Consider the following 26,753-nt stretch of genomic DNA (forward strand, 5'->3'; position numbering starts at 1 on the left):
TGAGATTTAATATGTTTGAGGGGGAAAAAAGTTTAAAGGAGACAAACATGTTTTACACCTTTTGTGGTACAGATAAATTTGTGATCTTAGTGTGTATAAGGAAAAATGATGCTCAAATGTGCAGCACTTTTTCATATTGGATCAAACATCATTGGAACTGTTCACATGTGATGCATCTATATTAAATATCATCTTCTAAGTAGGACCAAGCCAGTAGGATATTTAGAAAACACATCAACAGACCTTGGGGGCAGAAGAGGAAAGTCATAGGAGCATCTTTGGAAGGTCAAAGTTTGGAGTTAACTCTAGTCCAATGTGTTAAGATAAACAAAAAACAGTGAAGTCTATTACACATCCTTCACATCTTAATTTCAAGAATATTTACCTGAACAGATATTTACAAGCATTTTTTTAAAATATTTTTTTATATAAAAGTAACATTTTTGCTATATCTATTCCACAAAGGTCTTCATTTATGGGAAACTTACCATATCCAGAGTAAAATATTCAAGAAATCATACAAAAGGGACAGTAGAGCAGGGCCCCAATCTGGCAAAACACCTTCCAGAAGAGATGCAATGTATGGATACAATTTTGTTTTACCATTAATGACCACTGCATATTTCTAAATGGAGGCTACATCCAATATTAGGTATCTGGGTTCTAACCTCCTATGGCTCATAGGAAAAATTATGTAGGCTTTAGCAAAAAAATATGTATAGCTTAGCACTGATCAAACTGGGAGGAGAAGGGATAGAGGAGACACAGCCCGCACCTACTCCTGTTAAGAGCTCTCACACCTTTCTGTTGTCTATATGTGCCGGAACACCCTACTTTCTCTGCTATAAGGTTAAGCAGTGGGTTTCTGGCTAACGTCAAGAATTCTGTTCTTTTTTACTTCATTTACTTCTCGTTCTTCAGCATTCAAAGCAACCAGAATGATTTCACTTAACCTACAGACCGTGGTTGATTGTTAAGCTGTACTAGCTTAAAGCTAAGAGCCAAAGATTCATGAGGCCACTGAGAATTCTTGGTTAGCAATCCCTAGCATTCCCACATACACCTACAGTATCCAAGGTACTTGAGGGAAATTCATGAGCACTAAATGGTCCTCACGTGTAGGGCAGACGCAGTCTTGATTAAAATGTCTGGTAGTAGGCATAGACGTGGAAATCACTTGGGAAAAGAATAACCAAGTAGAAGTGTTTATAGTTCAAAAGCCTAATGTCAGATGAATCCTAATTCATCTTAATTGTAGCCACAGTGGGGTTCAGATGATGCCCCAAATGAGGAATGTGTGATCCTGCCCTTCACTTCCCTTGCTCCTAGTATCCATGCTGTTCTGCCATCCACCTATTCAGCATGTGTGAGAAGGGGCTCTATGTGTATATCAACATATGCACAAAGGTCCCCATTAGAAAGATGAACCTGATTGATCCAGGATCTCCATTTGCATGGGGGACCTCTGTGATTGTATGTAATTGGGTGCATAGGGTCCTGCCTAGTCCTTAGGTACACCAAATGTGTTGCTGGTTGGGCGTGTGGCCACTAGGAATGCTGTAGTGGAGGGGAGGAGGCTAACCCAGGCATGAGCAAACTCTGGCCCTCCAGCTGTTTGGGACTACAATTCCCATCATCCCTGACCACTGGTCCTGTTAGCTAGGGATGATGGGAATTGTAGTCCCAAACATCTGGGGGGCCAGAGTTTGCCTTATTATCTTGTGCATTATTTGAATCCCAGCCTCCATATTAAAATGGCTAACTAGTACTCTAAAGATCACCATATGTATTCAGTAATGCCTTTATAATCCCAGCCAACAAACTCATGCCAAACTCTGATCTCTTTTCTTTTTTCTGTGACACCCCCCTCCCCAACTATGATGATGCAACAAACATTGCTGTTGCAAAAAGTTATTTTTTAAATCAACTTGAAAATACCTTTTAAAAATCATTGGATAAGGTTTCATATTTTCACTTCTGATTGCTTGGACTACACTGGGATTGGGTATTATATATCCAATTGCATTTATAACCATCTTGTGTGTTTTCCAACTATGATTAGTTGCAGTGTCCAATGTTAGCAAGATACATATATTTTACATCTCTTTATGGCAAATCTGCTTACAGTTCTCAGTGTCTGCTATTGCATTGTTGGATATATTTTAATTGGTTTTAGATTGGGGGGGGGGGGGAAAGCAGCATAAGTGAATGATAATTGACTATAAATGAGAACACCATGAATGGGAGAAGAAAATGAACAGCAGTAGCATTTTTTTAAAAAAATCCTTTTTTGCAGGCATTTGGATGACAGATGTAAATTAAGTGCCTGATTTATATAAAAGCTAAGTTTTCTGCACAAAAATAGGCTACTGGAAAGGGTACGTTTCAAGACATAGCTATTGTTTTCATGAAGAACCCAATTACTTTGAGTAATGGTAAATTTTTAATGAAGGGGAAGAAATTATTTCTGGAAATGTTTCTCTCTGCACTGGGAACAACACTGCTTATTTTCTTGCCTGCTGAAATAGCAGTTCATCTTGCACACTTAATGATAGCTGCTGCTTAAAAATAAAAACAGATAAAGCTTTCTTTCCTGATTACATAGAAGATATTTGCATATTTGCCCATGTGTTTTCTAGCTTTCAAATCTGCCCCACCTCTTTTATTTAATGTCCTCCTTAGGACTGAAGAGGAGAAACGTTCCTCGCCCATATCAATTTCAGGTGCTTGCTGTGAGACAGAGAAATATACCTGACAGTACAGAATTCCATCATGTTTGGACTCAGAAAGGTGTTGGGTTAGCCTTCCTGAGTTATATTTCCCCGTAAAGAAACAATGTATGTTTCTCTCCTATCTCTTTGCATTCTAAATACTACTTTCAGAGACAATATGCTCTCACACCCTCCCCTCAATCCTTAATTCTAACCTCTTACCTCTTTCCTTTGATGTTAAGGGTGATGTCTTCCATGGAGGCCTGCAGCTATTGGAGGGCATGTAGGGGTATTGCCACCCCATTTGCATTTCGAAGCAACATAAATGAAAATATTGACCAGATATTTCAACTTACCTTCTTAGTCCGATTATTTTTAAAGGTGAGTGGATTTTTCTTTACCTGTCTGAATATTTAAATTTCCTGACTTGATAATATGTGTCATACTGAACAATTATATAAATAACATTTTCATTTTTAAAAAAAGCTTAAAAAAGGACTTTTTGACTGAGATTGCATTTTCAACAAAGTACATAAACGCCTAAAGTTCTCCAGTGTGCCCATCCATGTGAAAATGTCTAAGCTACAGGCCTGACTTCATGCCACACGGCACACACTACAGGCAATGTTATGTTGGACCAATAGAATGAATACTGATGGAACTTAAGAAGTCATCAGCCTTTCAACGCAAAAGTGTTGTTGTACAGAATCACCAAGGAATGTGGCTTATACAATCTCAGTTTTGAGAAATCATTCCTTTTCCTAGTATATGTTCCATAACTCAAGCTGTCACGTCCGACTTCCACACAAATTCCCAGCGTAACCAATTCCTATTAGCAGAGCATACCTTATATTATAAACCTTGCAAGTAGGCCAGTGTTGCACCATGAAGCTTATACAGTTTTTCCCTCAGTGTAAAAATATACAATGCTACTGCATATATATATTTTTTGCAGTTAAAGGTCCAATCAGTCCATTGTTTTATGGCAGTTCTGTTCCTTTTGACTTTTCATACGTCTCCAACCCAAACCACTGTGTTGCCTCTCTTGATACCCGATACCTCGCAGCGTAATGTGTTTTGTCTCCCATTAATTATAAATAGTGACTCCTTTGCTGGTGTTATAAGGTATTGTCCAAATAATCCACTGTCTTGGATAATTCTGTTGTAGTTACTCCAGGGCCAGTCTTTGGATTTGATAGGGTCCTTTAAATTCTTCAATACGTCCATTTTCCCTGTTGACAACTCTACAAAAAGCACATCTGTTTGCAAATGTGAAGTAGCGTATATATAATACTGATTGCCTTCGGTGAAAGAGGGCTGAAATGTCAGATCGGATATGTGCATGGTGGTTTGTAAGTCATAAATCAACTTGATTTCCCCTTGGATTGTTATTGCCTGGACTCTGATCCTCCCGCTCTGTTCATCTGCGCTGACCAAATAGCGTCCATCAGGGGAGATGTAGGGAGTACCTGATATGTCGCTGTTGGGGCCAATAACAGAATCTGTAACACTGTCAATTATAAGCTGTGGAGTTATTGGTACTGACATGTTTGTTTTGCACTGGACGAAGAAGTAGCCACCCAGATGTGTATAGGCCATGGCTAGGGGCAAACAGCTGTAGTTCTTGAAGCTGATCGTCTTGATGTGAGCCACAGTTTCCAGATCAATTTTGTGAACGACAGACTTAGACTTGTTAAAGATGAAACCAAATCTGAAATGGGGAAATAAAAGACAAACAATATATAACTAAACAGATGCCACAAGATGTTATGAGAATAGCAATTCTTTGTGTCACTTGGCCCAAGAGCAGAAATGTTTAGTCTTACGCAACCCTAGGAGGTAGGCCACTATTACGCTGTCATCAATATGTATGTATTTATTTGAAATGTTTATTATTTAATAAACAATAACAGAACAAAATGGAGAATGGACACACCTAATAAATAAAGGAGTTGAGTATTAGAAGTGACCTTATGAAATTAATGTTCTGGAAATGAAAAGGTTTTCAGAGCTCACCAAAATTTCCGAGGCTAGCTGTAACACTTACTGTTTGGGTAAGTTGTTTCAGTATCTGTGGAATGCTTTGTGCACTTAGGCCAAATAAAATTAAATATTGAGTAAGTCCGTTAGACAGAGACACATTTTGTTGCTTAAGGTCACAAAGCAAGTTCATGGCTAAGCTGAGATTTTAACCAGGGGTTTCCCAGCTTATCATATGACTCATGTTAAGTACTATACTATAGCACATAGGCAGACAATATCAAAGACAAGGAGACATATTAAAACTAAAATCCAATGCTAACAGGTGCTATACCCTAGAAAGAGAGGGTTGGATCCAATTCTGACACATTGGGGTTTTCTGGATTTCTCTCCCCTGCAGATACCTGCTTCTCCCAAAAGCTGATCCTGGTTGAAGAAAAATCATACGATAGAGCAGAATGAAATGAACAGGGTGGAGCAAAATGAGACAAGATGAAAGAGTCTTAGGCTGCTGTAGAAGGAAGTGGGAGAGGAGGCTTGGAGAGCAGTGGGAAGACAGGGACCTTCAACTGCTTCATTGGGGCAAGACTTACTGGTAAGAGTTGTGATCACTAGGCCTGTGTTGTTTTGGTTTCTTTGAATAAATAGTTAACTTCACTGACACTGGCTGTTTTATTGCTGGCCTGCCCCTGACAAGGGGGCTGCAATCTACATACATTAAATTAACACCAACCTAAGTCCTCAAGAATATGTAGCATAGAATAGTGATATTTCAAGCCATGAAGGAGATGAGGAAGTCATGGAAACAAAATGTTAATGTCCTATAGACATAAAGTGGTACCTTGTTTTGAGTCCAGGATCCATTCCGGAGCCCCGGATGCTCGATGAAAGGGACGCTCGACAAAGCGCCGCTCTGCGCATGCACAGTTTTGCACTTCTATGCATGCGTGAACCGCGATTTAGCTCTTCTGCACAAGCACAAGCAGCAAACCTGGAAGTAACCCGTTCTGGTACTTCTGGGTTTGCTGTAGACATTCCACGAAATGGATGCTAAATGGGGCGGACTCACAACGAGGTACTACTGTACTTGAAATGATGTAGCAGGTTTTTCTTTGCATAGGTTACAGAATTCTCTTGCACCCATTGAAAGTAGTGTGTTAAGACTTCCCTATCATGCCTTATAGGAAAGTAGTTAAAAAGGGAGTAAGGAAGAAAATATTAAGTGATGTTTGCCCTTGAGTAATTCTCAAAGGGAAAACAATAGAAAATCTGCTCCATTTCACCCGTGTTCCACACACATGTGGCTTATCTGCCTAAAAGACTAGCACATAATGTTTCTTGAGGTCATGCTTTGGAACAATTGTTACACAACCGAATTGTCAGCATTCCATTGTGTGAAAATCATACTTCAGACCTGTGTTTTCACCTATAAAACACAGCTGTCTCCATATAATAGGCTTATATCCCCCTACCTTATTTTTTTTAGCTGAAAGCATCACTGAAGTGTCCAGCCATGGCAATTTACTCCTGAAGAGTAAGCCTGCATAGTGTATGATCACACATGAACACTCCTGGGATTTAGTGTTTCATTCAGTTGCTATACTTACATCCATCAGAAGATGCTGTGTGGGGTGGATGAAATACTGGCAGAGAAAATGAAATGGACAGGCGATTGGAGAGTAATAAGGTGATACCTGCAGCTTTTTTGAATTAAGCCACTTGAAGACTTTAAACAAAACCTTTCAAAAACATTAGATTCTGTACACATTTAACTTGGGAACAGTCCTATTGAACTGAATGGAACTTACTTCTGAGTAGACATATACAGGATTGCACAGCAAATATAGTAAAGCAAACCAGTAGCATGGTATACTTAAAGGGAAAGGACCCTTGACAGCTAAGTCCAGTTGCGAATGACTCTGGGGTTGTGGCGCTCAACTCGCTTTACAGGCCAAGGGAGCCGGCATTTGTCCACAGACAGTTTTTCTGGGTCATGTGGCCAGCATGACTAAGCCACCTCTGGCGCAATGGTACACTGAAACCAGAGCATGGAAACGCCGTTTACCTTCCTGCCAGAGCAGTACCTATTTATCTATTTGCACTTTGACTTACTTTTGAACTGCTAGGTTGGCAGGAGCAGGGACCGAGCAACAGAAGCTCACCCTGTCGCAGGGATTCAAACCGCCGACCTTCCAATCAGCAAGCCCAAAATGCTCAGTGGTTTAGACCACAGCGCCACCCGCGTCCCTATAGCATGGTATACTTACTAATACCCATTTGTGTGTATGAGGACCACTGGTATAATAGAAAGGTGCTATTTAATTAAATAACAGTTAAATGTTTCAAATAAATCATCAAATAAAGAAAGAAATGCTTTTCTGCACCGAAACACATAACAATGAATTGCACTGGGCTAACATGATGATGCTCGACAAACCACAGGCATTCCTGGCATCTGGACACTGCACAACCAACAGGTTGCATAAAAGCTGCAGAGTCACAAAGCTACGTCAGCAGAACATTTGCAAAGGCTCTCAGCTAGGCAGAGAAAAGAGTTGCCGCTGAAATTTTGCATAACCCAGAACTTTGTTTATTGAAAAGTTTTCCATACTGCTATTCAATTCAAAATTTGTGGTTTACAGGAAGTAATGCAAATCTAGCAAAGACACATAAGGGCTTTGCTAAATACAGTTACAGCAGGGAGAAGGGAATATATCCAAAGTTAAAAGCACAGGGGGAAATAAAAAGGGCATTTTTGCTTGGCACCTAATAATCATGCTGCCCATTATTACCCCCATTGATTCTTTGTGTACTTCCCATCTTTCTTATTTCATGTGCTGTTTCTTGTCTCTTAGCTAACATGGAGGCATTTGGAGCAGGTCTTCATGGTTTATATCTTCTAGTGTGGTGGAGCTTTCAGCGATTGCCATGAAAGCAAAGCAAGTAATTATCATGATTATTAATAATTTCATCAGATTAAAAGTACAAACTACTGGGGCCCAGAGGACTCTTACCTGATGTGATTGATAATGAGGTTTGTATGTGGAATAAAATAATCATCCATCCCGTTCAAATGGGTGCGAATGATATGCTGGTTGTCTCCTGTACTTGCTTCTGGTATTACCTACAAGGAATAACCAAAATGCTGAGCAGAAATAGAACAATAGATGAGGCACTGAAATATAAACTCTAGACTACCTAAATCAGGGGTGGGTAACATGTGGCCCTCCAGAAGCTGTTGAACTACAATGCCCATCATCACAGACCATTGGGCTATGCTGGCTGGGGCTGGTGGGAGTTGGAGTCCAAAGCATCTGGAGGGTCATAGCTTATTAACCTCTGACCTATATTCATATGACCCCACCCCCATGTATCCAGCAGCATTCCATAGGGCAAAATGCTGGGTTTCCTGGTTCCTGGAAATAAAGGATGAAATGGCATTTGCGTGTATTATGTGACATTTGCAAGGTAAGAGAACAGTTCTCCATCTGCTTTCAAGCTGTTTATAGCGGAAGACAATGCAATCATGCAGGCATGGGAAGAATGTCCCAGCTCTAACGCTTCCATAATTTTTCTGCACAGCCTGCTATAAACATTGTTTTCAGGTTCACATATATTAATCTCACTTAAATGCACCATGCTAATTCACTGGCTTGAATGACCGACAGCAAAGTCACAGCAGTTAATTATCTCTTTGAAAAGATATCTACAGTGCCAGGGAGTGGGGGAATATATGGAAAGGGGTAGAGTGAGTATTTCTTTTTTTTGAAAAGGTTATTTCTGAGAAGAATGTAAGCTCTTTGCTATAATGAAAAGCTCACTTTGTTATTTCTCCTGTGACTCCAGCAAAATATGGAGATGAGACTTAAAAAAAATAAAAATCAAACCTTAGAATGCTTATATGATGCCTAAGTTCAGTTCATTAGGCGTGTTGACTGTTTCTCTGTGTTAACAGGACATCTTCAGAATTTACAGCTAAGTAGTTCATTACAGAAAGTGCCAGAGCCTTAAAAGATCTGCTGCAATATTTTTGTCAGGCTCTTTTGAGAACCCTGTCATTTCTTGATGAAAGTGCTCTGATGTAATCATGTAGAGTATGGTACATTAGGTTTCCACCATGCCTCTAGTGTTTTTGCGATAGTGAGGCTTCTTCATTAATATTTGTTTGAAATAACTCGTCAGGTGTTAGGGGTTTCCAATTGAGGACTTTCCCAATGGGACTCTAGTGACCTGTTCATTGTGTCATCATGGCAGCTTGCAGATGAGCAATCTGCTGACCTTTGGCACCATCACTGAAGCTAATGCTTCTGCAGGGATCAAAAATGACAAAAGTGGCCAATAGGACTCCACCTGATCCTATGAAGCTTCTGACTTTGGTCTGGTCCTCAGACTGAGCAACTTGTCAGTTACAAACTGAACCACTCTCTAAAGTCCCCATTTGTACAGCGACCATTTTAAAGGTCTGCCTGTTTTCATGCTGGGGTGTGGTAGCTGTTTGCCACCAGTCCTAACATTGCTAGCTAGCTATCTATATGCCCAACTGTTTTGTACAATACTGCACATCTTCTGTCTGTTGCCTATTGGCAGCAACCACTTTATGCAGAAACAGTGTTTCCGTGCGCTGCTCTGGTTCGCCAAAAGCAGCTTAGTCATGCTGGCCACATGACCCGGAAGCTCTACGCCGGCTCCCTCGGCCAGTAAAGTGAGATGAGCACCGCATCTCTGGACGACCCCAGAGTCGTCCACGACTGGACCTAATGGTCAGTGGTCCCATTACCTTTACTCTATGCAGATGTTTAGCAGAGAAACCCTTGGCCTAGCATGATGTCCATTAATAGGTGCACGGGTGTTTTGGATATAAGTTCCTAGTCTCACATTCCCCCAAAATAATTGGTGCTGAATCTATGGCAGAATGCATCATCAAAGACCCAAACTTCATTGTGGGTGTTCATTGTGGATCATTAACAGCTATGCCACCATCTTTTATCTAGTCTGTTGCATCAGTTACCATAACTCTGCCATCTATCAAATAATTTCCCCCTACAAATGTTTTCTCTGTTTATGGCCTACATTGCACTAATGATCTTTGGAATTCTAATTAAACGTGTAATTTAATTATCATAGCCCTACTGAAGCATAAATAACAGTGCTGGAAGGTAAGCTAGTTCAATCCTTTATACTAAGGCAGGATCTTCTGTTCCCGAAACCATTGTCATTTTTGTATACGTTGTTCTATCTTATTCAAATTACTATGACCATGGAGGAGAGACCTAGAATGAGAAAAGTCTTCATACCAGAAGACCCCATGAGGCAAGGAATAAGCATAGCAAAATAGCAATGCATTCAAGTTCATGAAGCTTGCTCCATTTCTACCATAAGACACATTTATTATTCTTAAACCAATTTACCGTATTTTTCGTCCTATAGGGCGCACCGGCCCATAGGACGCACCTCGTTTTTTGGGGGGGAAATGAATAAAAAAAAAATTATTCCCCCCCCCAGCCACGGCTGCAGCCCCAAGCCTTGCGCACACCTGCCCGAAGCACGGGGCGCCCTCCGGAGGCAGATGAAGAATTATTTAGTTTACACTGGGGAGAGGAAACCTGTGGCTGACCAGATAGGAGCAGCTGGTGAGAAGGGGTGGCATTGCTCCTGTGCACCAGGATGGTGAGGGGGTGGGGCAGGATAGCAGAGACCTTGGGGCAATGTGGTCATACCAGCAAAAGTACCTGATTGGCTCTGCTGGAACACCCAAACCTCATTGCTACCCCACCCCTGCCCTCTCAGCCTGTTGGCTGAAATGTTGTTTCACCAACATTTCAGCCAACAGGCCAGTTATGCAGTGCTACTCCTTTCCACTGGGCCATGCTGGCTGGGGTTAATGGGGCTTGGAGTTCAACAATATCTAGAAAGCCACATGTCCCCCATTTTTGGTTTATAAATTTTCCCATCAGCTCTGTTCTTAACCTATAAAAAAGTCTACACAGTTGATTCAAAAGTTGTCTTTGTGCAGGTCTTTGCATTTGCAGCATGTTTGAAACAGTGTTTGAAACAAAAGAAACAGTGATAAGGATGAGGGAGGGAGACAGAGTTGAGGCTCACATTTAAATAAGATTTCTGGTAGGAAATGTTACTCCTAAATTTCCGCTGATAAGAATAATGGCTCTAAAGGAAGATTGTGATTAACTATTGCATTTGTAAGAGGCTTACCTGCAAAACCGGATGAGACTTCTTCATATCGCCCCAGCTAAGTACCCAAATTTGGTCATGTGACTTATCATAATGTAATTTTACAGGTAGAGGGTCAGTGTCCAAAGTCTTCAAAGAAACAAAGAAACAAAAAAAAGTTGCATTAGCTCTTCCTTATGAAAAAGAATGTAAGTTATGCATTTGATTAGGGTCTGTAAGCTATTAAGAAAGCCTTTGTGCACATTTTGCATTTCATGTCCAAGTCAGACACCAAACCACTACATGTCATCGTATGCACCCAGTTTAATACGCTGGCATACTGAGACCTGCTTTGTAAGTTGTTGCCAGCAAAGCAGCTGATGCCATACCATAGCTGCTTCCACACCAGTCCTGTCATCTATACACAATTTACACCCAGATGTATAGCACAGATGGTATGGCACACCAGTATGGTACCTGTGTCTTTTGTTTCTCTGCAGTTTGAACCACATAGCTCTTAGGAGCAGTACTGGCAGTGGCGACACTGTTGCTTACTGAAATGAAGAGGGGTGAGATGGTAGGGAGTTTGGCACTGAGCAGGGACACTGGCGGGGAACTAAATGATCTTCACCCACAAAGGGCCAACTTCCCCAGCGCTTCACCCAGCGGCATAGCTAGCTGCTCGGGTGCCTGGTGCGGCACACGAGTCCTGCACCCGGGGGCAGGGCGAGCTGCCCATGGGGGGTAGGGCGTGCTGTGTGGAGCCTTTCTGCAGCCTCTCCCTCCACTGTAGGGCAGCTGAAGGAGCAGAGGTGGGCAGACGCAAGCTTCACGCTGCTGTTTCAGGCAGCGCCAAGCCTGCAGGTGCTCAAGCCAGCACACCACTCCCAGGAGAGAAGCGTGACTTGGGCATGTTGCAGGCCCCGTGGTAAGTGCTGGCCCCTGCAGTGTGGCGCCCAGTGCCAGCTGCGTTCCGTTGCGTTTGTTGACTGAACTATAAAGTTTCGTCAGCCCAATTATTATTTTTAACTTAGATTTTTGTCATTTTGTCACCCGCCTTCAGTGATGACACCCGAGGTAGCCTGCACCCACCGCACCCCCTTCCTCCACCATTGGCCTCACCCTCTGTCTCCCAGTAAGCAGCAGCAACATCGCTGCCAGGAGATGAGCTGCATTGTGCCACCCCTCCCCTGCCAACCACTCTTTGATTGATTGATTGATTGATTGATTGATTGGCTTTGCTTAAATGCCGCTTTTCCACAATGAGCTGCGCCCAAAGTGGCTTACAGCAAATGTTCAAAACGGAGAACACAGGAAATACAAAATACAGTGTCAGTGTTTGTAAAAAGCAAAAAAAAAAAAAAAAAAAAAGGAAAGGGTTCTGACCTCCCTTTGTCTCCTCAGCCTGGTCCTCAGACCCTTGTCGGCATAAAAGAGTCCACAAGAATATCCTTGCAGAGTTTTATTCTTAAAAGTCTTTGTGCAAAAGCAACTGACCAACTGTACAAACCTACACTACCAGCTTTCACCAACCAACAAACCAACCCCAACCCAGCAACAAACTAACATTTCTCGCTCTATATATACAACCTGCTGCAAACCGCTGACTCATGCTGACCCATTAAAGAAACAGCGGTCATTTTAGCCGTGACATACAGAACATGTTAGTAAATTCAAAGTAGCAAAAACCAACAATTTGGCAAACCAATTTAATATTACAAAAACCACCAATGATCTAGATTTAAGAACAAGAAAAACAAGCAAAAATGAAAGTTAACTGACAATGCATTTTGTGGTACTGGTCTTGCTATACTCCAAGGAGCTTGGCATAAATGCAGTTTTTTGGGGGGGTAGATGACAAACAGCTGGCCCTCACATCTGACTTCCAGAGGAGGCTGACAACACCAAAAGACAAATGTCAGCAATGATACTGAGTCTCTTCCTCAGCCTCCTGGAAGTACCAAGAAGAAGAAGAAGAGTTTGGATTTGATATACTGCTTTATCACTACCCAAAGGAGTGTCAAAGCGGCTAACACTCTCCTTTCCCTTCCTCCTCCACAACAAACACTCTGTGAGGTGAGTGGGGCTGAGAGACTTCAAAGAAGTGTGACTAGCCCAAGGTCACCCAGCAGCTGCATGTGGAGGAGTGGAGACCCGAACCCGGTTCACCAGATTACGAGTCTATCGCTCTTAACCACTACACCACACTGGCTCTCTACCACTACACCCACCAAGGGCTTATGCAGGTCTTCTGAACAGCACTCAGTGAATCCCTTCATCTACATATGCTTCCATTCCATGTGGCCATGTTGTGGCAGCCTTTTGAATAAGAAAGAGGTGTTGTGGACATGACAAGGGCCTAAAATGCCAGCCATAAACTGACTTTAGTATCTGGGTTGCATATTTATTTGAAAGTGTCACAGAGTTCAGTGAATAGAATTACAACCTTACAGAAACTGCAATCCTGTGTTTGCTTTCTCATAAGTAAGTTTCCACTGTGTTCAGTGGGACCTTACTTTCAGGTACATGTGTAGAGGATTGCGGCCTCAGAATATGACAAAGTCTACATATATAGTTATCAGCATTACATATTACAACCTATGTTGTTAACAGAGGATTTCAATTGACAGGCATTATAGTGTCAAAATGTTGTTGTCAAACTATTAGCGACATGATTAGTAACGATCCTCTTTCTAGTAGCCACCTCAGGATGTCGAGCATGGGGTATTACCATACTCCTAACGTGCTGCTAACCCAGCTGCAGATTTGTATTTTTACAAATCTACTAACAAAGTCAATAGCTAGAACCTCCTTTGGGAAGAGGCCAAATTTTTGGCAGTATGAAACCTTTTTGTCCCCCATCCAAAAGCATTCAGTTGCCCCTGGGAAGTTACCTGAATGACTTTCTGAGTCTGGATATCAAGGATCATTATTCTATTCCACTTTGGCTGTGTTACATAAATATATTTGTCTCTGACATTGACAGCGGAAGCCCAGAGGCAGGACTGAATGGCTTCACCTTCAACTCTAGGACAGATTTCTGCCTGAAATAAAATAATGAAAGCAGGTTTAATAAGTTTAGGTTCAGTGCTGTGATCCAGGCAGTCTGCTATATAAGGCCACAGAGGAAAACGATAGAAGGTAAAACAATGAGACCTTGAAGGTAATAGATCTAACCTGTGGTATTGAGCTAGTTCTCTGGCAAACCTTTTGGGGGACCTGTCTTTTGGTCATTTGATGGGCCTGAGGCCAAGTTGAAGAGACTTCCAAAGAGGGAGGTGGAGGTGGTAGTGCTTCAGAGGAATTTTCATTGGCTGGGATTTCTACCTTATTAAATGTGAGGGGGTCTCTCTTGCATTTCAACATTTATAAAGGCCATATGTGTGCTTGCAGTGGCACCAGATTCTCTCTACACAGGATCCCGTATTGCAGGACTCTTTGGAATGCCCACACAATGTCATATAGTCACACACATGTTCTAGGAAACACAGTTGCAATGGAAGCCTGTGCACAGAGAGCCTCACATCACTGCAAGAGCACATGGAGCATTTTTTTAAAAAAGATTTTAAGTGCAGGATGCCCTCATTCTTCAGCTATTAAATTAGTAAAGTAAGAACAACTCCCTGCCCCACAAAACATCTTCAAATTTTTCAAAGTTGTAGAAATTTGTTCCCCAGTTTGCTGTGGGAAGAATGGACGTGCTAAACTGAGGTGCAAAGCCAGCTTTATTTTAAGCCAGGCATAGGCAAACTCAGTTCTCCAGATGTTTTGAGACCACAATTCCCACCATCCCTGACCACTGGTCCTGCTACCTAGGGATGATGGGAGTTCCAAAACATCTGGAGGGCCGAGTTTGCCTACGCCTGTTTTAAGCCATCACAGACTGAAATCTATATTCAAACAATAATATAGCCATTGAATATTTGGGAGAGCCATATTTGAGTTATGGAACTTGTGGTTCACAATACAGGGCCTCAAGTTAGCTAAGGTAGACTCTACCCTGAGGTAAACCATATGTTTTGGCAACAGGAGTTTCTTGATAAATTTCTCAACCTTCAGTTCAATAGAACTTGGGTGGCTAGGAAAATATGCTCCTCACATTGTGGTTTATTTAGATGAATGTATGGAACTGAAGGCCTGTGAAACTCCAGTTCTAAACTTTATAAATTTGGCATAATTACAAGAATTATGGTAGGGATTCACCTCACAAGTCCCACCAGTGGAAGCCCTGTGCAATGATTTCCAATTCTGCGATGGGGCTTCCCTCCCATTCCCTCTGCAGTCCTAAAATTGCCTCAGGAGGTTGAGAGAGCCCCCAGCACATAGGGGAGATGAAGGGGTTGTTCCACCCAGCACGCTGAAAGGCTTGTGCCGATGGTGCGGTCAACATAGCACAACATTGAATTCCTCTTTACATGTACAATATATAAATTTCACAATTTTGCCACAGCAGGCAGTGAGATAAATAATGTAGTTTTTAACAGAATCTGAACTGCGGCAGAAAAGCAGCACTGCCTGCGATAAATACAGGGTGGAAAGGAAAACAAGGACTTCTTACATCCCTGATGCAGGACCAAGATTAATTACCCCAAACTTACATAACTTGAGAAAACTTTCTCATTTGGTTTGATGTGTCTCTGGATCTCACAGTCAGTTGGCTGAATTATTGTGATTCCATCATCAGAAAAGACATAGAACATGTTTCCCACACTGAGCCCTTGAAGAGAAAACAAAAAAGCAAGGGGAAAAACATGTCATAATTTCCTGTCTAAAAACAAAAAAAGTAGGCTAAACCTCAAAAATAAAAATTACTATACAAAACGAAACCAAAAAACCCCTAGAGATTTGGATGCTTTTGGTGCATTCACAAAATTAAAGTTCATGTCACAAGTAGGGCTTCAAGGTGTGAGGAAAGAGGTACAGATAAGCTCAAAAATGTATTGCCTTGGTGGTAACAGTTACAAATGTAAGACAGTATCTTGGGATCATGTGTTTTGCAATCAAATTAATATGCAGGTTTCTTTCCTTTGCATTAGAAGCAGTTTGCTAATACTTTTGCTTTTTCTAGGTAAATGTTTCAAATGCTGGAATGCAACCATGCATTTCACACAATTTGGAATAAGGGGTGTTGCTGACTTGTTGAGGGTAATACTTTTCCCCCAGTGGCCTAGAGAACATTTGGGGGCGGGGGCAAATCCTTATAGCCACCAAAGCAAAAACATTTTTGAAATTTTGCAAACTGTAATTCACAAATGTGGAATCTTTTAGCATTGCAATAGCACTCATCTATCAAAACTGGGGCATTCCAGAAGCTTTAAGGGGAAAAAATAGCCTGTCAGTGAGTTTCTAGTAAAAGAATTGTATTCTACATTTCTGCTTAATCAGAAATGTCCTGAAACATTGCTAGTATACTTCATTTTCCATTACATGCAAATGCAGTAATGAATACCTTGTATGCTTTTCAATCACTCTCATCAGAAATCCTTTCACTACACATGTATATATATATTCTACAGATACGGTATTGTAATGGCTTCTGTCATCCCAAATAAAGTTGATAGTGTACTTATCTGCCAAACTTCCATAGTTTTACTTCTGTAAACTGTTTTGTACAGAAAATGAAAGCTCAGTTTGTCAAAAAAGTTACCTTTGGTGGATGATAGTTGTTTTTAAGCTAATAAACTGTGTATCCTGTTCAGACTTGAAAAGTTACTGGATGACATTAAACACTTCCAAGATTGGAAATCAAGGAATCACAAAGTGCACAATTCAGCCAAAGTGTAACCATTTTCCATTTCCATTTATTTAAAGGGAAATAATTAAGCATTATGTGAGTACTCTCACTGAAATTGGCTCGATTTAGAAGTGCCTAACTTTGGCTAGATTGTGCACTGACAATTTAATCATGAAAATATTGCTTATTTAAAAAATAAGTAACAACCATGCAATATTTGCTTTTTGTTGCTGTTAAATTGATGCAATTCATCATGCTTTTCAGTACAACTGCTCCTGAAGTCACAGATCTTGCAAACAAGTATGCAATAGAAAATGAGTATTTGCAAGATTGAGTCCTCTGGTGTATATTCCATAGCGTCAAAGCACAATGACACTTGCACATTATATAGCTTTTATTATATCCGTTTGGTGTGCTGAGAATTTGATATATGAAGTTTAGCCTTTGAATTATACCACAGAAATACCCCAGTTAAGGCATCAAAGTGGATCTAGGATCAGTGATCCTTAAATGTGATGCTGCAGTGAGGGATCATGCATTTTCTGAACACACGGCTAGCAAATTCCTACGTTATCATCACTGCTGAAGAACTAAAATACCTCAGGCATATCTTAGGCTGACATTTTCAACAAATGTGGACCAAAATCCTTTCTTGCCGCATGCACACAGTTCCTCTTCATTTCAATGAGGACTGAATACACACATTAGAAAGCAGGATTTGGCCCTTGATGCAATGAGTGCACATTTCTGCAGATGTTTAAAGTTGGGACAGTTTAAAACAAATGATAACAATCATGCATTAACTTATGGTAAGTGTGAACTGTGCCTATATTCAGATTCATGCACATTAACCAGCCTGTTCTTCATGATCGTTTGATAAAATGCATGTTCACATTTCAGCTTTCATTTGCCCTGCCGTTAAAGCAGATATTTATGGTAATGCTATGACTCAATTTCATGTTGCTTAAGCATTAGTGGTTTATTATCATAGCCTTGGTGAATTTTCCATGAGGAAAATGCAGTAGTCCATGTTCTAGCCTTCATTAGAACCAGCATTGCATGACTCAGGTTTTCTAAGCCTATGTACACCCTGCCCCAAGTAACCACATTTTAAAGAAGAGAGCCCTTAAAGATAAGAAGTTTCCCTTCAGGACCAAGGAAAGAATCCAAGCAGGAAAGGTCCCTATTCCTTGCATGGAAATGCCATAAGTTTCTGGAGCAGGGACAGAACTCCCTGTCCCTCCTATATGCCAGTTCCAAACATGCTACTTAAAAATAACTTTAAAAATATCAGGCTACTAACTTTTTAGAGTTTATTTAATTTACGTAATCTATATAAGTCCACAAAAGTTCGTAGCCTGAAATTTTCTATATCAGATCTTAAAGATAAACTACCTTTCCCCCATTTATGGCACACTTCTCCTGAATGGGCACACAAGCCTAGAACATCAGAAACAACCACTCTAGTATTCTGTGAAAAAACTGTATTTTGATGGTAGAGCTAAATCCTGCTTCTCTGACTCCAAGGAAAGATTTGATTGATGCAGGATATCATGTTCATGTAAGTGTTCCAGTGCCCTTTCAGCATTGCAGAGGCTTTTTCTAGGAAGAAGAAATAACCCGGTGATCCTATGATACTAAAGGTACTTAATTGGATGGAGTCAACACAGGCCAATTATTTCATCCATTTGTGGAACGTTGAGTTCATCTCAGCTGCCATAGATGCCCAATGAGTGAACCACTAGGACATGCCATCTCATGATCAACATGGCAAAATAAGTTAAACAACCAATTGTTCAACTGTCCCTGACCAGCTTTTGCACATATGGTAGGTATTCATTTGATGTGAAACTCTGGAAAATTTATATTATTTCCTACTGCCCAGCAAATATTTACACTGGCAATTCATTGTACAATTTCCTGTAGACATATCTCAATACTTAGGGCTCCTGCGAGAACTTAAGAGAGTCTTTTTGCAGAATCGTCCCACAGTGCTGCAGTAATGCTCGGAAGGCTAGAATCATGGGGATCTGGCAACTATCACCTTTCCTTCCTGGTTGGGTAGGAAGAACACTTGGCAATTGGCTCCATCATGTGGTCCAGCTTTTTAATATATCGTCATGGTGACATGAGATAAGGCCAAGGAAAACACATCTTGCTCTGCTGTGGTGATATATGAATCAGACCTCAATAAGTAAATCCATTAAGGTTTTAAGGATTATTTTAACCTGCACAGAGACTAGAAGTGTAGGATTCACTATAAATCTGATCAAGCTGAATAAACAATTGTCACTGGAGTAAGCAGTGTTCTACATGGTTGAAGGGAAGGAGAGCAACAGCTTTCCTGATATTTATTTAGCAAAAAATATGGAGCTGAAATATGTGGCCTAGAAAATAAACATCTGTTCAAGTGATGTAAATGAACAAAGAACAGCAGGATTTGTTGGTGTAAATTAGAGTACTTACATTCCACTTAAAGTATAGTAAATTGTGACTTTCATTCTGGTGTTTCTGCTGATGATTACATACTTAAGAATCTGTTTTCAAATGTTGTTAACTTTCTGAATGCCTGTTTAGAAAATCTTTATCATAGAAACTTAAGAGTCTTTTAGAAAAGTTGCATCACTAATATCCTACCAGTTATTTGTTGGGTTTGCCTGCGTGCTAAGCTGAGACCTGCTGACATTGCTAAAGTTAGTGGCAAATCAGTGGAGAATGGTCCATTATGGAATTATTAAAGCAGACAAGCACATTATCACTACAACAAGACAATTTTACTGCAGTACCTTCCTCTCGCCACAGTATGTTTGCAACTGCAGCATCAGAGAAATGGGAGAGCCAGAAAATGATCAAGAAAAGGAAAAAAAAAACATTGTCAAAATTTCATTGCAGCAATTAAAGGAATTTAACATTCTGGTTTTTTAAAATTGTTTTTCCTCTGATAGCTTTACAGTATTAATTCAGACACATGATGTCACTTGAGTAAAGATATGACAAAATAAACTTCACCAAATTCAGTTTTTCTGTTGAAGCATCTATTGCCCCTCCCCCACAGCAAACATCAAAGTTTTTATAGAGAGAAAATTCTCATTAAATTAAGTATTTTTGATTTTTGCCTAAGTAAAGATTACAAAACATGTCTCTTCATGAGCAGACAGTTCTCCTCTTTCCACAATAATGGCCTTTTATCTTGTAGAATCACACAGAAGCTGTAATCACATGAAAGCTTGCTGTAAATGCAATGCATTTTCTAACAGATAATTACAGAAATCATAATGCTAAGCAGACTTTCTTTTCATTAATATTCATTAATGAGCATTTTGATGTTCAAAGTTTTATTTTTTAATTAATTTATTTTTACAGCCTTCTCTTGGCAAAAACAGCCTTGCCATGGAGATTACTATTATTCTTTTCCCTAATATTTATTTACATTTCTTACTTGTGGAACAAATGCCTGGGGCTGATCTTCCATTGTGCGTTGGTGACTGAAGGCACATTTGTTAGGGAGCTGTAGTCAATCCCAGTTGCCTAGGGGTTGTTGTTTTGTGATTATATGCCCATTTGAAAATACATGTTTGTCAAATTCATGCACTAAATTTTTAAATGCAATATCTTGTTGGCGTATCTTAGAAAAGTAATGTGTAAAGCTGGCTGTACACAGTCCTATGCAATGGTTGCCATGATGCTACAAAGGATTGTGAGACCAATCTTGTGTTACGTTTTGAAAACAATAGACAGATAGCTTCAAATATTTTTCTTTTGCAGCAGTGCCTTGTTAGCTTTAAGCATCAAGAAAATGAGAGATACAAATTGACTGCAATTTTAATTAGCATGGCAAGGAATGTAATTCTATGACTGTCAATGAAAAATCTTGCATTCTTCCCTGCTATGCAATCTGAATCTTGTATCATGTTGCACATATTTCTTCAAATCAGCAGACATCCTGCAGATATTTTATAAGCAAGACTTCCATGAGGTTTCATTAGTGGTATGGGTCTGATTTGTGAGCACTTTAAACTCCAAAAGAGGAGCAAAACAGTACCCCTAAACTCTACGCCATAACATAGCCCAGCATAAGGCTAGAGCATGGTGGCCTTGGATAATACTGTGACCCCACAGGTATGGATTTTGCAGCCCCAGCATCAATGATCTCATGGAGGACATCATGGGGATATAAAGATAATCGCAGCAAGCCTGAAGGTTTCTAATCCCTGGTGTGTTCTAGATTATGTCATAACAGGGTCTAGAGATTTATCCATAGCCTATAATGCTCCTGACCTGGATGGAACCATCTGCATAATCCCCAGCCTTGAATGATTTACTAGAAGAGGGAATATGGCAGCAAGTGTTCCAGACAAGCTAAAAGAGGCAGAGTTTGCAGGAAAACCTCTAGGTGCCAATGCATTCTTGCTGCTGTTACACTGTGCTGGATGTTTGCTGAACTAATTGGGGGTGGGGGTTAGGCTTAATTCCAAACCACAGAGAAAGTCTACCCATCACTAAATTTCTCATGTTCCATGCAGAATTTCAGGAGTGAAGATCAAATACGTCTTTGCTTCAGACTCATTATATATTAGAGCAGACTACTAAGGAACAATGTGGAAGTTCTTAACCAGAGTTTGTTAGTTTTAAATAACAACAGTGAATGGAACCACAAAGTCCCTTAGAATTGTGTAATTAATTAGCTACTGTTGGTGATAAATGGGAAGCAGGCAGCTACTTTGAAATTAAGCTTGATCATGTGAATCTTTACTCAGGCAAAACCCAGTTTGGTACCATTCAATTAAATCCACAGTTTTAAAACTCAAACCATAACCTTAGATATAGTAAAGAGCTTAGAAAGTGTGTGTAAAAGTTAAACCTACGAGTCTTTCTAGCTGAATCTTCAATGAAGAGAGAAGAAATATCTTCATCTACTCCCACTTCATTTTTAGCAATGCAAGTATAGGCACCTGTGTCTTCATATCGGACACTACTGATGTGAAGTTCGCTTCCATTTGCTGCAACAAAAAAGATCCACAAAAGCTATAAATTGTAACAAGCTCTGGAAAGTGAGGTTTTTAGGCTGCAGTCTTAAACGCAGTTACTTGACAGAGAGTTCCAGTGAAATCAAATAGGCTCAGAGGGTTTTATCCAACAAAGTAATTCTGTTAGCATAAGGACTTTTTCCTTTCCTTGCACACCTGCCCATCTGTTCTGGAGGACTGGGAAGAGAGAGAGAGAAGAGGAAAGGAAGTTCTATGGTGCAGGAGGAAGTCCTTGTGTTAACAGTAACAGGGCAACTATGTGGGATACAACACAGGGTTTCAGCCTTACTTTTTTATATATATAATAATTTGTATTAACAGGCCAATCACATCACATTATTCAAATCACATTGGTTCCGAATTATACAGCCAAATTTTAAATTTTTTTGAGGGTACCCATATATCAAGCTCCGCACGAGTCCAAAATTCCGGATAAATCCAGACATCACTCATTTTAGTGCATTAATTCAGGGTTTCAGCCTTACAATTATGTTTTTGAACTCATTGTTCCAGAATTGAGATTGCTTATAGTTGAAGAAGTCCAGAAATACTGAGGATGAATGATTGGTTACCATGACATTGGAAAGTCACAAAAGTTTACTTATCTTTCTAAGAATAAGAGAATGTCAGTAGACAATACATTATCAGATGGATAAATCTTTGAACTTCTGATAATATTTTCATTTCTTGTATTTATTCACATATTTCTAGGGCATATTTTAAAGAAAAGCCTTCACAAAGCAGCAAAACCGTCCATAAAATACAATGGCACATTTCGGTAACGCCAACCACTTTAAACAACAGTCTAAAACAGTTCACCGGCCAGTAACTTACCATTAAAAATGAAGTAAAACCACATAAAATCATTTCCATTCAGCGGCATTGTAAAATTATTTGAAAAACATGTGGCCTTCCAGAGTCTGTTTAAAAGCCTGTACATGAATTTTGGGATATTAATTTTGATTATAGCTTTTTTTTACAGGCAGTTTGACACTATGAATATAAGATACTAAAAGTGGCAATTATACAGGAATTGAGAAATTTACTGTAAACTGATGAAAAGAATTGAGAGCTGCTTTAGGGCACAGTCCCTCAGCCAGCATTTGGCTCATGGAGGGGCTTTCTGAGCCGTGTACATACTGCATAAAGGTGAGAGGCCCACTAGTAGGATGGTACTTGTGCTGCCAGAGCACACACACACCCAATATGCCTGCAGAGAACTCCCCAGAAGTAGCTGTTCTGCTAGAGGTGAAGGTTGAAACAGGGTGTTCCAGGAGCACATCCTGGGGTTGTTGCGGCAGAGCCTCTCCTCCTCCAAGAGGGGAGGTGTTGTGGGTGGGACGCGATTTCTGCGACATGCAGGGGGCTTTATGCCCCCTGCCCCACTCACCTGGCTGGTGCACCACGCCCACAGGTAAGCGCCCAACCGGGCGGCTTGGAGGGGGCGTGGTTTGCAGTTTAAGTTACTGCTGCGCCAGTCATTCCGCCTCATTTTCCGCCTTCTCGTCATGAGTTGTGGTCCAATGCCTAGGCCAATGCCTTCTCACTTGCTGTAATCAATAAAGTTGTGGCCTTTTCTTGCCCATTAACCTTATACTCTGTGTCTGTGTGTCTTCATTCCACAAAGCGGGGATCGGGTCCTTGAACCACAATCAAGGATCTACAGGATTCTAGAGCCCCTCATTTCCCCAACACACCCTTGATGGAGCAAAAAACCCTGCTATCCAACAGGGCTTTGGATGTGGTGGTTTCTGTTCCATGGAGTCTCCACACCCACCCATGTGCAACAGGCCTGCTCTGTTAATTCCAGAAAATAATGTTCTGTTCATTCCAATAATACGTATATGAAAAGAGATAGCGTACTGGAGGAATCCAGCGTTGTGCTTTGTTTGTCAGCACAGGCGTTTCAGCTTGTCAGACAAAACGATTCCCCCTCTCCTTACCCCTCACACAGGAGGTATGTGGGATGCATGGGGTGGGGAAAGGGGAGAAAGTCCCATAGTGCCAGCAAAATCTCTTGCATAGGGCATCCACCATTGAGGCTCATTTGGTGAATCATGGAACCAATTATTTTTCATCCCATTTGGTGCATCACAGGGCCAATTATTTTTCATCTCAACCAATACAGCAGCACTTGATCCAGATTTTACCTAAGAAGCCGTAGAAAGTATTGACTGATGTTGAATTTTGCAAAGAGAAAAAGCATAAATTCGGTTCCTTTTGACGTCAGATAAAGCAAACTTTTCTTACCCTTACCTAATAGCATCAGTTGCTTAGACAATTTGGGCATGATACCAATGCCGTTCTTTAGCCAGGAGATTTTGGGATTTGGGATCCCCTCAGCATGACACTTGAGGCTGGCTGATACCCCGGGTTCTTGTGCCTGGGTTTCAGGATACACACGAATCACTGGTGGCACTGTGGAGAGAGAAAAAACAAAACAATGGGTGGCTTTAAACTAAGCTGTTAGGTGTCAGCTCTTACTCATAAACAACATACAACACGGTATTGTTGTGGCAGCTAGGGATATAGAGGACCCAAACATTATGGATCCAAACCATACATTATGTGCTATTTCATGTTTCTTTCTCGTGTGTGTGTGTGTGTTTTAAGGGGCTGTAAACTTTTCCTTTCCTATCATTTATCTGCTCAAGACTGCACTCCAAGTACCTTTCTGCAATGCTGGGAAATTATGTGGTAAGCCTGTATCTTTTCCCTGCAGAAAGAAAAGCACCTTTTGGGTGCATGATTTTGAGTTGACAGCTGGCAGGATGAGAAAGAGTTGGCAACCTTCCACTGGCACTCTTCCGCTTTGGATTGTGTACTCTAAAGTTCACACACACACACACACACACACACACACACACACACACCACATTACACTGCTGCTGAAAGAGTTGCACTGACTACCAATAAGCTACTGTGCTAGGTTTGAAATGCTGGTACTGGTGTGATGGACTATGCGGAGTTAGCCAAACTGACTGTTAAGATCCGGAACCAGGGCGACCAGAAATTCCAAAGAGAATGGAGTAAATATATTGAGTACTTGAAAGATAATTGCAAAAATGTGAAGACACTAGCAGGACTGAAATAAATCTTGTAACATAATGTAAAAATAGTATCTGACCATGGGCAAAAATGGACTTGATATATATATTGAAGGACAGAAACTGGCAGTTAAAATGCGCATACAATTTATTAGAAATTGGAAAACCAATTGAAGGGAAGGAGGGAAGTCACAAGCTCGACGGAGCAAATGTATTTGATATGTATCTGAAAGGCTGTTATATTTTGTGTTTTTTTAAAAAAGAAAAACAACAAAAATTATTTATAAAATAATAATAATGGAATGCTGGTACCAGTGTGTAAACCCTAGACGGGTTGGGACCAAGATACCCAAAGGACTGTGTCATACCCAACCAATCACTGCATTCTGTGGGAGAAAGTATCCTGGAGATGTCATCCTACCAAGAGGCCCATTCTGAATGCTGTCAAGATCTTTAGTGTGGCAGCCCCTATCTTTTAGAACTCCCTCTTATTATACATCAGATCTCTATTCTCTTTGCCTCTTGCTGTGTCTTCTATGGAGATCTTCATCCCAGTTCATATCTGTATTGGATTTGAATGATTTTATGTACATCCTGTTGCGGTTTAAATTGTTTATATGTATTTCAAGAAATGTTTATATATATATGCATTTGTTTTAAGTGTGTAAGTGTGTGTGTGTGTGTGTGTGTGTGTGTGTTTGTATAAAACACTTTGAGGTTTGTAATGGGAAGCAGTTCGCTAATGAAATAATAAATAAATAAACAACACATAATTTATTAAAAGAAACACTGGTCTTTACTGAATTCTAACGTGAGAGATTAATAAGTAATTCTTGGGGGGCAGGTTGTGCTGCAAATTTGACTCTAATCTAATTGTTTATTTACTCCAAGGGCTTTTAAAAATAACCAACGCACGTATTAGAAACTGCTTAATTTTGCCATCAACAGCTCAATCCTACATAGGTGTCAACAACTCAACATTTTAGTAGTCCAGCCTGTAAAACTATGTTTGGTTTAGTGCTGAGATGAAATGGGCAAAATTAGAATTTCAGATTTACACCATCCCAGATGGGATGTACCGTGCTGGTGGTATTTGAAGAGGTGAATTCTGTGCTTGTGGTGTGTACTAACGCTGAACTTAAATATACCCTCTGTCTTTCCCCACTGTTTTTTTCAGGCTGCAAAATTGCTGGTGGAGGGGGGAATTTTATGATTTTATATTTTTATTTATACCTTATCTTTCCCCCTGACAGGACTCAAGGCAAGATATTTCAGAGGTTTGGGCAGGCAAAATATGAGAAGCTCTCATGAAAACTTAGGATCGGTGGTGAATGCAATCCCAGCACTGATGTGAACCTTTTAAAAAAATGCACAAGTTTCTTGAGAGAGCAAGGAGCAACACCCTCATTCTTCATGTTAAAGGCAGGTGATGAAGTGGAATTGGCATGAAAACACGTTAGAATGAGGGCAGTACTCTGTGTCCTCTCCCTGGTGTCTTGTGAGTAAAAATAAATAAAACTGTAAACACCAGCAACAGGGAGCAATTTGGGCTGAATCTTCTCTGTCATAAAATACAAATTAACACCATTAACATCAGTGAGAGTTATATCTATCCTGAAGGAGCATGTTGAAGACATTGCTTTCCTGTCTGAAGGGCATTTCTGAGATGATCACAGTTTGAACATTTCTGCTACCGGAATAGATGCAATAAAAAGTGTTGTTTGAATTCACTTGTCTCTAAAGGATAGATAGAATAAGGCCCCATTTGAGGAAAACACACATTTATCAAATAGCTAGTTTGATATGCAACTGTGTATAGCAGCATTTTGTATTGAAAAAGTAAACTTCACCACTATTGAAAGCTACCTTGATTTTTCTTCTTCTCAGCACCATGACGTGTTTCAGTGAATTTAGGGTAATTTCCTTACGCTGCCTCCCTTCCCCTCAGCCAAGCTAGTTTAGTCACATTGTTATGATGTCACTCACATTTGTGTTTGCCATATGTTTTGTATAGTGAAGGTTTTTCCCCTATAGCATTGTAAAATGGAGGGATGGGTTCTTATGTGTGGATTTTTGAAAATTGCAT

The 26,753-nt window shown here is 40.4% G+C and overlaps 1 protein-coding gene across 3 annotated transcripts in view; it reads right to left on the minus strand.

The window, feature by feature from the left end:
- Positions 1-3,084: 3,084 nt before the first annotated feature.
- FSTL4 (follistatin like 4) overlaps positions 3,085-26,753 on the minus strand; it is a 348,356-nt gene continuing 324,687 nt past the window's right edge. The window contains exons 9-16 of one of the 3 annotated variants that reach the window (XM_053376793.1): positions 23,877-24,038; positions 21,459-21,593; positions 19,380-19,406; positions 15,454-15,576; positions 13,754-13,899; positions 10,902-11,009; positions 7,706-7,815; positions 3,085-4,422 (exon numbers count right to left, since the gene is read on the minus strand). In XM_053376793.1, the coding sequence (XP_053232768.1) occupies positions 3,720-4,422; positions 7,706-7,815; positions 10,902-11,009; positions 13,754-13,899; positions 15,454-15,576; positions 19,380-19,406; positions 21,459-21,593; positions 23,877-24,038 (1,514 nt within the window). In that variant the 3' untranslated portion in view covers positions 3,085-3,719. Of the gene's footprint in view, positions 4,423-7,705; positions 7,816-10,901; positions 11,010-13,753; positions 13,904-15,453; positions 15,577-19,379; positions 19,407-21,458; positions 21,594-23,876; positions 24,039-26,753 lie in introns of all 3 variants that reach the window. The other 2 variants (XM_053376792.1, XM_053376794.1) reach the window with 2 other exon arrangements.

The sequence above is a fragment of the Podarcis raffonei genome, chromosome 2, assembly GCF_027172205.1.
Source record: "Podarcis raffonei isolate rPodRaf1 chromosome 2, rPodRaf1.pri, whole genome shotgun sequence".
NCBI classification, from domain to species: Eukaryota; Metazoa; Chordata; class Lepidosauria; order Squamata; family Lacertidae; genus Podarcis; species Podarcis raffonei.